Source organism: Geotrypetes seraphini, chromosome 1 (genome assembly GCF_902459505.1).
Source record: "Geotrypetes seraphini chromosome 1, aGeoSer1.1, whole genome shotgun sequence".
Taxonomy (NCBI): Eukaryota; Metazoa; Chordata; class Amphibia; order Gymnophiona; family Dermophiidae; genus Geotrypetes; species Geotrypetes seraphini.
This window is the reverse complement of record NC_047084.1, coordinates 71,723,840-71,737,605: the sequence shown is the minus strand read 5'-3', so window position 1 is coordinate 71,737,605 and position 13,766 is coordinate 71,723,840. Positions and strand designations below refer to the sequence as shown.

The 13,766-nt window shown below is 38.4% G+C and overlaps 1 protein-coding gene across 6 annotated transcripts in view; it reads left to right on the top strand.

The window, feature by feature from the left end:
* The window catches only part of RAI14 (retinoic acid induced 14), a 243,961-nt gene that overhangs the window by 162,284 nt on the left and 67,911 nt on the right, over positions 1-13,766 (top strand). For all 6 annotated transcript variants that reach the window (XM_033933107.1, XM_033933134.1, XM_033933097.1 and 3 more), the window contains exons 8-9: positions 8,336-8,442; positions 10,749-10,927. In XM_033933107.1, coding sequence (XP_033788998.1) covers positions 8,336-8,442; positions 10,749-10,927 — 286 coding nt within the window. The remainder of the gene's footprint in view (positions 1-8,335; positions 8,443-10,748; positions 10,928-13,766) is intronic.

Genomic DNA, 13,766 nt, shown 5'->3' with positions numbered 1-13,766 from the left:
CACATTCAATTGCAACAATTTTTGTTAGCTCAAGAACAGAAGTGAGTTTTCTTTTCTTTGCTTTAAAGATTCATCACTGAGAAAATAGTAGGATGTCAAAGAGTTCCATACAGTAGGGAATGATTAGGATTCATATGAATTCAACCCATTTCTTTGTTTTCCTTTAAATATGTAGTAGAAAAGTAGCATGTCTCCCCAATATTGTGGGCTTGAAAAGGATTGTTGTGTTATATATGTATTTAAATTTGTATGAGAATACCTTTTTTTCTTTGATATAACCTGATATTGTTAAGTATTAAATTCATAATAAAAAGAAAAAGAAATCCCTGAAGGGTATATACCACAGAAAAATACTATAATATCAGAACAATGTACTCAAATTACAAAGTTAGAAATATTGTACATATTAATTTAAAATTTGCAAAAATATCACAAAATTTTCATAGAATAGCATACACAGAACACCACACAAACACTACAAACAAACCAGACAAGATATAACAACATATAACAAGCACTATCAAACCAGGCTGGAAAATGCCACACAAAAGATCATACAATGATATATAAATATAGCTGTGTTCAAAAGTTCGTAAATGACTTAGCTTGAAAGTTCAAAGTCTTCCTGGAACAATGTCCACGAGGAATAAAGCAAGCAAGATGATTGTGGGCCATCCAGAAAGGAAAAAATAAAAAAACCAACATCCCAAACAGATCAGAGTTCAAATCCAACCTCCATATCACAAAGTGCAGACGTGCAAGTGCAAACGTGCTGTCAGTAAACAGTATAATAAGTTAGATAATCAAAAAAGTCTCAGACCAAGAGGACAGAGAGCATTTTCAAAGTCTTCACAAGTAGAGGTGAAATGCCATAACAGGCAACCAATCTTCTAACATCTCCTCACACTTCCTCACTTCCTCAACACAGGCCGTGTTTCGATGAAATCTTTGTCAAGAGGAAGAAAGCAACTAAAATGAAAAAAAAAAACAAAAACAAGTGTACACTACACTGACATGAGCAGAAACAAAGGCATATCATAAAACACAAAATATAAACTGACTAATGGCAAACATACCAGGCAGGGAGCCAAAACTAAATGCAAAGAGCAATGCTGAGTACACAGCTGCCACACCCAACAGTATGGAGACTGAAAAAAGGCAAGGCAATAAGTAGCAGCTAAAGCCAAAACAAAAATAACTTTAATGAATCCAAAGAGAAAGACAACTGACAACCATATACTCAATGGGAGGTCAGCCACTCAATCTCTTTATTGAGACCGTTAGGGATTTCTTTTTCTTATCTTTGAGGGGTGCTAACCTACCATGTCAGAGCGGTAGGGCTCAGCCTGGTAGGTGGTTAATTGCCCTGGAGGAGAATGGATCAGGGAGGCCCTGAAGGCAGAGGTTTCTAGGAGAAGCCTGAGTATGGATCCTCCCACATTGTAGCCTGGCTGCAGTACCCGAGGAGAGTTCCAGGGAAGTGGAGTGGCCCTAGTTCAAACCCTTGCATTCTTGTGTGATGATGTCTTAAGTCTATGCCTCCAAGGGATTCCAGGATTGTGTGATCACAAGTGAGGTAACTGAAGGTAGGATAATTTTCCCTTGGCTATTGGAATTATAGTTGTAATAAAGGAAGTTATTGCATATTGAAGAGTGTAGCCAAGTCATAAAAAGGCTTCTAGAATTAGGACTGTGAGAGACTTGAAATGGAAGTACCAATACTGTGAGGAAACAGGGCTGATTTTTCTCCTGCCACATTTGTGATGGCCTCTAACCATGCTGTCACAGACAGAAATTGCTGTTGACAAGAGGGGAGAGAGGGAGTATCAGATGGACTGAAGACTTTGAAAAGAGTTGAGAGAAGAAAGAGTAAAGCAGAAACCATAGACTAAGACCAACAATATTAGAAAAATAAAATGGCCAGACAAAGTTATTTTCAATTTAGTGATCTGAATATGTTGATTTTTGGAATTTACATCTGTTAACTTTATATTTTGCACAGTACAAGGGGAGCTGTATTTCCTGTTTTTATGGTGTTGGACTGCATGCAGAATGTTGCTTTTTGGGAGTTCAGTTTTAATTTTTATGTATATTTTATATTTAATTTGTCCTCACTTATTCTGTACTCTGAGGGTCTACAAATTCAGTGTGTGAATGACAGCAGGTATTTTATTAGCACAGAGATTCTATATAGGGATGTTTAGTTTTTCCAGTAGGTGTCTTCATGTTCTAGACTAGAGCCGCCTTTGAAATGGTGTCACTGACCCCTAACAGCAGTCTTGCAGTACTACCACTAGGGGGTTCAAGCTGCCATATAAGGGCTTTATTCTTTTATATGATAAATTGAATCTGTTACCCCCTAGTGGCACTACTTGAAAGAAGGCAGTCAGTAGTGCAGGAGCAAGTGGGGATCAATTCTACCCCAAGTCTGTTTGGATAATGCTTTGGGGGCCTTTTCTCCATGAACTTCATTTTTTATTTTAAATCCACCTACATTAACTGCTTTAACCACATCTGAAAGCAATGAATTTCAGAGCTTAATTATTAGTTGCGTGAGAAAATATTTTCTTCAATTTGTTATGAGCTACATACTGTAATTACGCCCTGGAGTTTCCCTCATGTTTTACACTTCAGTCCCTTCCCCCAATACATTGGAGCATACCTTCCCCCACCCCCTTGGCATTTCCCACCTCAGCTTCCTTCAAGCCAACCATATGTCTGCCCAAATCTTCATATTCATAGTTGCAAAAAACCTATGTACTATAAATGAATTCAGAGTAATTACAATTTTTTTATCCAAAATAAGCCTCTCGTTTTTGTTGGAATGACTCCCCCATTTGGCTGGATAGGTTTCAGGTTTATATATAAAATATGAGCTATAGCTTCAGTGAATTCAACTTCAGCTTATTAGATACCAATCACGCCATCAAGTTCAGTAGAAAGAAAATTTGCATTCTTTTCCCAGTGCTACAGCTTGAATATTGTCTACTTTGGAAAAGGAAATATTTAAATTCATTGCCCCAGATACATTAGATAGATTGTGAGCCCACCAGGACAGATAGAGAAAATGCTTAAAGTACCTTTATGTAAACCCCTTTGAGTTTGGTTGTAAAACTACAAAAAGGCGGTATACAAGTCCCAATCCCTTTCCCTAATTTAAAAAAAAACTGTAAAATCCATTTCCCCAGAAGTAGCAAATTTTACATTGGTGATAAAACCTTTGGGAGACTTCTTAGATTACAGGACACACATGTGACACTGTTGCCTAACAATTACTGACGTGTGCCTGTATGTCAGGAAAGATGTAAGTCATTTGTGGATAGGCCTTCAGTCCTCATTCTTTGCACTTCTATAAATAAAATAATCACTTACTGTATCAGAAGCCAAGTTTAGCTCTAAGAGACTCACTAGTTTGTTCCCTTTGTCATTGGATAATGCAATTATTGTCTCCAAACCAACAGTAAAATATGCATGGTTTTAATCAAGAAAAGTCCCTTTATCAAGGAATTTCTGTAATTGTAATGCTACAGACTTTTCTAGCACATTAATTAGATATTGTACATTAGACCCTTGTGTGACACTATTAAAATCCCCAGGATCTAAATTAAAAAAAAAAAAAAAAATCTGCACCATTGCTAGCTTTAGTTTCTATATATTCTCCAGTTTGCCATGCATGAGCTCTAAGAGCAATGGAGGAAGATCCTAAATCTTCAAACCAAATAGTTAAATCATCGCTGATATTCTACACCTGCAGAATGTGGACTAAAACACATTTGTGAATGTAGATTGGCACTTAAGGGATTTTCCATTGATCATAACAATGTTTTTAGGTCTAGCATTTGGCAGCAGGAGTAGATGTACAGGTTATTTGATCCCTTGAAAAGAACTCATGTGGGATTTGAAATGTAATTTGATTAATAGCGCCAGAGCAGATTTGAATTTTTTCTACTCTGTTGGATGTAATACTCTTGTGTTCTTATTCATCTCTGACCATGAGGAATTGATTTGAGTATGAAAGCAATTCTCATAAAATTTCACTAGGCATGTGCTGTGCTGTAACACACTTCCCTTAGTTTTAATCCTTTAAACTTGGGTCCACGTACACAACTCAAACCATTCTCCAATCCCAAGTGTCAGAAATGCTTAGATCTGAGATTCCCTAATCATTATAATAATGATATAAAGATAAGTAATAAAGTTAAAATAAGCTTTGGAAGTTGAGAGCACTTTAAAACACTGAAGATTTATTATAGTATATTAACATGAAGTTATAATTGGATCAGTGAAGATTTAAAAAAAACATTAAGCTAACTGCTATGAAAGTATGTTGAGCGGTGAGTAGTGTTTCCGAGGTCTGTACTAAAGATTAAGATGTTCTAAGCATTTCTGACACTTGGGATTGGAGGGTGATTTGTGCTATAACACACAGCATATTCATCACATACTGTTGTTAACTGGTGCTTTTTTACCATCGTTATAAGCCAGGGGTGTCAAAGTCCCTCCTTGAGGGCCGCAATCCAGTCGGGTTTTCAGGATTTCCCCAATGAATATGCATGAGATCTATTAGCATTCAATGAAAGCAGTGCATGAAAATAGATCTCATGCATATTCATTGGGGAAATCCTGAAACCCCGACTGGATTGCGGCCCTCGAGGAGGGACTTTGAAACCCCTGTTATTTTTATTAAACAAGTAGTACAAAATGCTGCTGGCCATTTAATTACCAACACTTCCAAGTTCAGCACATTGCTCCACAGTTAGTTAATTTACGTTAGCTTGTCAAGCTACAATGAAGTTTAAAATTTTGCTTATCATTCATATAGTTTTAATGTATGATGCACTACAACACTGTTTCTCAACTCTGTCCTGGAGTACCCCTTTGCCAGTCAGGTTTTCAGGATATCCACAATGAATATGCATGAAAGAAATCTGCATAAAATGAAGCCAGTGTATGCAAATCAAAGTTTATGCATATTCATTGTGGATATTCTGAAAACCTGGCTGGCAAGGGGGTACTCAGGACTGAGTTGAGAAACACTGCACTACAGTATTCGGCTGACATTTTGAAAATGCTGTATATAAACCACCTAGGTTGCTAAGGTCAGAAGGCACCATTTACTTAACCATACCATACTTGAGGAAATGTGCATTTTCTATTTAGGGTACCAGGGAATAAAACATACACTCCTTGCTCAGATTAAGATGATGACAAACATGACAAATTTTTTAAAACCCTTAGAGATATCTTTTTGTTAACGCATACAGGACTCCAGTTTATGCCTTCTTGGTACAAGCTTTTTTTAGGCTCTCGGTACTACTAAAATAGTAGATCCAGAGTGTTGAAAATGACCAGTTTTTCATGTCACGAGTCTCCCTATCCTATTATAAAATGTATTTCTTCCCCCTTTCCTCTCGGATCATGTAAATTGTTTTTTGGGGTTAGAAAAATTTGTGATAATATGCTTGGATGTGTTTATTTGTTTATTTCCTTTTATTGCTTGTACATCGCTTAGGATTTGGATAGGTGATTTATCAAATTTTAATAAAAACTCAAAACATTTGAGCTTCCAAAATATTGATTGATTTGTTGAGACTGGAAGAGCGTCACCAGTGGGGTGCCACAGGGCTCAGTGCTTGGACCCGTGCTCTTCAACATCTTTATAAACGATCTGGACATTGGTACAACAAATGAGGTGATTAAATTTGCAGATGATACGAAGTTATTCAGAGTAGTGAAAACACAGGGGGATTGCGAAGATCTTCAACATGATATAATCAGGCTCAAGGAATGGCCATTGACATGGCAGATGAGGTTCAATGTGGATAAATGTAAAGTGATGCATGTAGGTAACAAAAATCTCATGCACGAATACAGGATGTCCGGGGCAGTACTTATAGAGATCTTCCAGGAAAGAGACTTGGAAGTTCTGATCGACAAGTCGATGAAGATGTTCACGCAATGTGCGGCGGTGGCAAAAAGGGCGATCAGAATGCTAGGAATGATAAAGAAGGGGATCACAAACAGATTGGAGAAGGTTATCATGCTGCTGTACCGGGCTATAGTGCACCCTCACCTGGAGTACTGCGTCCAGCACTTGTCGCTGTACATGAAGAAGGACACGGTACTACTTGAAAGGGTCCAGAGAAGAGCGACTAAGATGGTTAAGGGGCTGGAGGAATTGCTGTACAGTGAAAGATTATTGAAACTGGGCCTCTTCTTCCTCGAACAGAAGAGATTGAGAGGGGACATGATCGAAACATTCAATGTACTGAAGGGAATAGACTTGGTAGATAAGGATAGGTTATTCACCCTCTCCAAGGTAGGGAGATCGAGAGGGCACTCTCTAAAATTGAAAGGGGATAGCCAGAGTGGTAGAAAACTGGAACGCTCTTCCGGAGTCTGTCATAGGGGAGAACACCCTCCAGGGATCAAGACAAAGTTAGACAAGTTCCTGCTGAACCAGAACATACGCAGGTAGGACTAGTCTCAGTTAGGGCGCTGGTCTTTGATCAGAGGGCTGCCACGTGAGCAGACTGCTGGGCACGATGGACCACCAGTCTGACCCAGCAGTGGCAATTCTTATGTTCTTATGTGTAGTCATGCTGACAAAGAATACGCAGTATTCTTTGTCAGCATCATATTTCAAAAGTATCAATTTCTATCTTCACTGTCTATTTTCTGCATCTATATGACATTTAATGAGAGCACCGAAACTGCTACAAGTTGAATCTATGTATGCAGAGATACATCCCTTGCACTTGAAGATCTTTTGTAGGTCCTTTATAGCTGTTCCGCAAAGATTGATTTGTTAGATTTCTTGATGGCTTCTTTTTCTCATTATTGATTGATTTAAGCAGGTTGACATTTTCCACTGTTGCTTCTCCATCAAGGTTGAAATTGATTTTACCAGTTGTTGGGGTCTTTATTAGGTTGCGGGCCCATTTTGAGTCTGTTCCTTGATTTTGATAAGCAGACTTTCAGATCATCTTAACTTTCAGCCAGTATCAGTCTAGTAATTGTAGTCTTCAACCAGTTTTATACCTCTGATTTCTTCATACAGTCTGGCTTTTCTGATGGTTTGTTATGTATATAAATTAAACAGGTATAGGGAAAGTATGCACCACTGTTATGACAAGGCCGCATGCTTTGCCCATATCCTTTTAATTGATAGGTTACTGTAAATGTGTTGTAATAAACTTCATTCTTGTTAAGGGCCATATATGTTTTGTGACTTTCTCTTACTATTCTACACTCTGAATAGGGACATAGATATTTCCACATCTGTGCTTGGGTGTTTCATAAAATATTCATGAGAAAATGTCACACTTTAGTCAACAGCAAGTCAAAATAGAATGATTAGAACTCAAAATGATGTTTAAAAAAAAAAAAATACCAGGAAAAATCTAGAAAAAAGCATTGTCATGTATTGCTATGGTCCCTACACAATATCTAGCATGTCACTTCACTGGGAGCCACGAGTACAGTATCTGCAACACCATCTGTTCTAATCAGACTCACCGAGGAACAGATACATCTTAAATTTCACTTTTAAACCATATCAAAAGTGTTTTGTTTTGTTTTTTTAAACTCCTAATACAGTATTTGATTTTGGGCTAGATGCACTAAAGATACCCACTCGATCTCTGTTGGCCGATTCTCCAGCAGTGATCGATGCACTATCAAGTTTGCATGCAAATGATTTGTACAAAGGTGCAAATCATATGCATGCAATCGCGACCAATCAATCACTCAGTGAGAAAACAGGTTTAGCGGCGATCACTGACTTTAGTGCATCCCCTGCTTTGTCCTTTATTTTATGTTTGGTGGAGTTAAATTGTTGTGATGTCTTTGCAAAATCATGCAATTTCCTCCTGATTTCTCAAAGTTTTTCATATTCTACTAAGTTAAGAACCTTGAAAGTACTGGCTGTCAGGAATAGTGTCTACTTGTGGTACAACTTCCATAGCTTTGGTGCAACGTTTTGCCCTGTGGCTTCTGAGGCCTGTTTATCCTAGTTCTTTAAGCACTTTAGTAAGTGGGTTGCATTGTGTAGGCAGATATCCCTAGCAAAGTTTACTGGAGTGTAATATTAGGTTTACTGTACAACTTTGTACTAGACATAAAGCTATAAATGGAATTACTTTCTACTTTGAAATATTTTGCAGCTTTTTATTGCCATGTTCTATTTCTTTATTATTAGAATTGAGCATTTTTACTGAATATTCTAAGTGTCTTAGATGATTAATTGTAATGCCTGCCATGTTAAGTAGCATGATCATACCCTGTTGTATTACTAGCCATAAGTAGTTTCTGAAACAGGCTGTGTGTTTTCCAGGATGGAAATAGTTCTCTATTGATAGCGGTGCAGAGCGGCCACATTGAAGTATGTAGGTATCTTCTGACTCATGGTGCCGATATCAACTCCCGGGATAAAAATGGAAGGTAAATTGCATTTTGTATGTAAATGGGTTTGGGTTTTTTTTTTTTTAAACTGTCAATGTCACAAATAATAGGCAGGTGACCTTTTATATATAAGATGTATTTTTGCAAATGTGAAAAAAATTCAGATATTTTTTATAAAATGTATGCGCTGTTTTCTTGGCAACAGCTATTTAAAACGGTTTTCAACTAATAAAATCCAATCATATATAAAATCACAGAACTGTGTAAATATATACCTGGAAATTCAGAATTATTTCCCATGTGTGCAGCTCTTTGCATGTATCCACTTTAAAACAGATGCTCACTTCCTCCAGCCTTGCAAAGTCATATGTTCTTCACAAGTAGGACATGTTATAATTGCACTAACTTTTTGATTCCTTCTTTTTTCTTTTTTTACTTGTTTTTTTCTTAAGAACACCATTCTGGGTGAGAGCAATGACCTGTCAAGCCTAGTGTCCTACTCCAATAACTGACAGTCTGGGACTTATATTCTATACAACAAATTCCATAGTTCTATTGTGCATGAATAGAAAAAAATATTTCTTAAATTTGTTCTAAACTATTCTACTTGCAACTAGTCTAGATCATTCAGGTTTATAGTTAAAACTTGGTGCAAATCACAGTCTCAAATGCTGATGCTCATTTAGCATAGAAAATACCACTGCCCACTATACCTTTTGAATTTTATGGTATACAACTATATTTTTGACAAGAATAATTACTTCATAAGAAGTAAGTTTCACAAGGTTTAGTTTTATAGTTATGAATTTGATGTACTCAATTTCAAAACATGGCCATGTTTGGTTATTTAAGTTACTTTTTATGCTATAAAGATACTCAAATCTATTTTGTATATTTTCTATGGCTCCCCTGCTGTTATTACACAAGTTTCATACCTAATGTACTGAAGGGGCAGACAGCTCTACTTCCTGGCTTATGAAAGAATAGAGGCCAAGCAGCTAGGTATTCATGCTAGTGTTTTAGAAAATAGTTTTTGTTTTTGAACCATTGTTTAGCCAGGAAGATTTGCTTTAGAGATGTATTAGAACTGCCTATTTGAAGGACACAAAAGTTGTAAAAGGAAAACACTTAGATTAACCTTTCCTGATTTTTTGGGATGGGTCCCAGAGTGACAGGCTGGGTCAAAAACTAGTTGAGTGGAAAGCGACAGAGAATAGTGATTAATGGAGATCGCTTTGAGGAAAGGTATGTTACCAGTGGTGTGCCTCAAGGTTCTGTTCTTGGGCCTGTTCTTTTTAACATTTTTATAAACAATATTGCTGAAGGGCTGTCAGGTAAGATTTGCCTCTTTGCGGATGATACCAAAATCTGCAATAGAGTAGACACCCAGGATGGTGTGAATAACATGAGAAAAGACCTGGCAAAGCTTGAAGAATGGTCTGAAATTTGGCAGCTAAAATGTAATAATAAATGCAAGGTCATGCATTTAGGCTGCAAAAACCCAAAGGAACGGTACAATTTAGGGGGTGAAGAACTTAAATGCATGACAGAAAAGTGGGACTTGGGTGTGATTGTATGTGATGATCTTAAGATGGCCAAACAGGTTGAAAAGGCGACAGCAAAAGCTAGAAGGATGCTAGGGTGCAAAGGAAGAGATATGGTCAGTAGGAAAAAGGAGATATTGATGCCCCTGTGTAAGACCTCATTTGGAATATTGTGTACAATTCTGGAGACTGCACCTTCAAAAAGATATAAAAAGTTTCAAGTTTATTAAAATTTTGATATAAACGCAATATCAAATATTTTCAATGCGTATAACAATAATAATTTAAGGGTACAAGATAAAACAATTTATACCAATAAACATACAATTAATATACATACTAGATAGTGAAACATAAGGAAAGAGGGGGTGAACTACAATTTTTTAAGGAATAGAAAACAATTAAGGGGAAACAACATTAGGAGAGTAATTAAAAATATTTTAAATAAAACTAGGTCTAAGAGTGAATTAGAGAGATTGTGACCTATATACGGATCTGGTTAAATTTAATTGTTTGATCCTAAGATTGTTGATAGAAAAAGTTATCCAATCTATTACTCGTATGCATCTTTGTATAGGTGGCTTTTTAGTCCAGAGGAAGGCTACTGAAATGGTGCGTGGTCTTCATACCTAAAGCTGAACTTTTACAGAGTTAAGCAGTTGATATCCCTCTATCTTGTATTAAGTCGCATACCCCACTTTTTGCTACCATTTTGCTCAGTGGGTCACATTTTAACCATGTCTGAAACCTGGTCCTTATTTGATTTTATCTTTCTTATAATATTTGTTTTTTTCCCTCTAGGACTGCCATAATGTTGGCATGCGAAACTGGGAGCCTTAGCTTGGTAGAACTTCTGATAAAGAAAGGAGCTGATTTGAAGCTGGTAGATGCTCTAGGCCACAGTGTTCTCCACTACTCCAAACTCTCAGAAAATGCAGAGATTTACAACCTCCTGCTCTCAAAGATTTCTCAGGATACCGGTACATGCCCTGCTTTTATGAACACGTTTCTTGTACTATTCTGAGTGTGTTCATGGTGTTATTCTACCAAGAATATATGCAAATTCAGAGATATGTGTTCCGAAGAAAGCCCATGTTCAGAGCAGATAAAAGGCAAAATTTTAAAACTCGCCCATTTACAAAATTATTACTAGAGAAAGTTTTCTTAAAATTGTAACTAAACATTTTTATTTGCGTTGATTATATCTTTTACTTGGTTACCCAAGGTATGTTATTAAAATAAAGAAAACCATAATTCTTCAAAGTAATCCACTATTTACTAAAGACAAACTGCAGACCTAACATAAGAACATAAGCAGTGCCTCTGCTGGGTCAGACCAGAGGTCCATCATGCCTAGCAGTCCGCTCAAGTGGTGGCCCATCAGGTCCAGGACCTGTATAGTAATCCTCTATCTATACCCTTCTATCCCCTTTTCCTTCAGGAAATTGTCTAATCCCTTCTTGAACCCCTCTGTCCTATCACACCCTCTGGAAGTGCATAACAGGTGTCCACCACCCTATGGATGAAGAAGAACTTCCTAGCATTGGTTCTGAATCTGTCCCCTTTTAATTTTTCTGAATGCCCTCTCGTTCTTGTAGTTTTTGAAAGTTTGAAGAATCTGTCCCTCTCCACTTTCTCTATGCCCTTCATGATTTTGTAAGTCTCTATCATGTCCCCTCTAAGTCTCCGTTTTTCCAGGGAAAAGAGCCCGAGTTTCTCTAATCTTTCAGCATATGAAAGGTTTTCTATACCTTTTATCAATCGTGTTGCTCTTTTCTGGACCCTCTCGAGTCCTTTTTAAAGTACTGCGACCAGTACTGATCGCAGTACTCCCAGATGCGGGCGCACCATCGCCCGATACAACGGCAGGATACTTCTTTCATTCTGGCTATAATACCTTTCTTCATGATACCTAGCATTCTATTCGCCTTCTTTGAGTCCGCTGCGCACTGTGCCGATCTCAGAGCTTACCCTGAAGAAAACCGCAGCATCATGGCTGAAACGTCTGTTTCTACTTGACAAGACGCAGCGAGTCCTGTAAACCTGCAATAAGCACAATGTCCACTGCAGAAACCCTGAGACAACATGTAACCCAGCTTCATGGGCAGAACATATTTAAACTCACCAGAGACTTTTCCATTCTATGGAAAAAGAGACCAGCTGACTTTCCTACCAAAATTCATATTTGGTGGACTGCCCTGTGGACTGATTCCAATCAGGTCAGTGAACCCACTATTTACAAAGATAAACTGCAGACCCTGAAGAAAGCCACAGCATGATGACTGAAAAGTTGGTTCTATCTGACAAGAAGGCAGTGAGACCCAGAAACCTGCAACAAGCACAGTGCCAACAGCGGAAATCCTGAGAGAACATAATATCAATCTATTTCGGTGCACATCTTAATTATACATCATGTTTTAATCCTTGTAAAAATGTATAAGCAAAAAACTAAATACATTAATTACATTATCCCTATTTTATACAAGAAGCCATGCTTTAACCAACTTAGTTTCTCATGAGTTGGAAAAGATAGCATATTCTACAATTTCAGACCAAAATAATCAAGCTGCTCTCCCTGTCCTGATCAACTGAGCTGCAGGTCTCCCCGAGTTTTGCCAGCTCAGCTGATTGACTGGCAGGGAGAGGAGTAGAGAGAAATGTCCCCCCCTCCTGACAACAACACCCACAAATCTGCTTCTGCCCAGCACCTCCCCCCCAACACACACACACACCATGTACAAGATTAGCAGGAGGGATGTATACTCCCTCTTGCCGCCAAGGTCCCCCACCCCCTCTACAGCCTCCTGACACTTGGCAAGAGGGAATTCCATTCCTCCAGCTGCCAATTCCCCCCCCCCCCACCTCCGATAGCCCCCTGACACTCTCAGCAGGAAGGATGTTATTCTTTGGGAGTCCCACCTTAGCGTCCCCCCCCAACCCCCCCCCCCCAAACACACACCCACACCCCGGTACCTCTACAATGAAGGCCGGCCAGAGGGATGCCTACTCCCTCCGGCCAGCAGTCCCACCTTTTCAGAATGGTGGGCCTTCCCGGTGCATCCTGGGATGCACTGGGAAGGGGCCTAAGGCTGTGACTGGCCCAGAGACCTAAGGCCTCTTCCCCAGTTAGATGTCTTTTAAAAATTAAAGCAAAGAATTCAAGTTAATAACAGAATTGTTATTTTAGATAAATTGTTACATGGTTGGTTGAAAAAAACAAATACTTTGCTGGTGTTTGGATGTGATTTGTTTATTGTGTGTATATGTATAGAAGTAAAATAAAGATTTAAAAATAGCTAATATAGTGTTTCCTACACAATGAATATGCATTAAAGACACTTGCAAAAGTTAACCCCCGCATTTATATACCAATTTGGCATATAACTTCTGGAGCTCAAAATGAAGTTTAGCTTCAAAATGGGGTAAATGGCAGTTATGTGTACAGTATAGCTGGACTTAGGCACTATCCTTTAAGATAGCATGTAAGTGCTTTAGTATACAATTGCAAGGAGATGTGTACATGGGCGGGCCAAGGGTGAGTTGCACACGTAACATATAAAGTTTATAGAATGCTCAAAGTGGCATGAACAAGTGTCAACATTTAGTTGCTAAAATTTACACCTCCCTTTTACATGGCATAAGTGATAATGCCTAAGAGCTAGATTCACTAAGCAAACTGATCAGTTTGCGACCCGATTTCCCTCCGACCCAATTCACTAACCTCTGTCCCGATCATCCTCCGATTTGCGCATGCAAATGAGGGGGACCAGTCGTTCACTGCTTTCCGACTGCATCTCCTGCTCTCCGCCCCAACTTTCC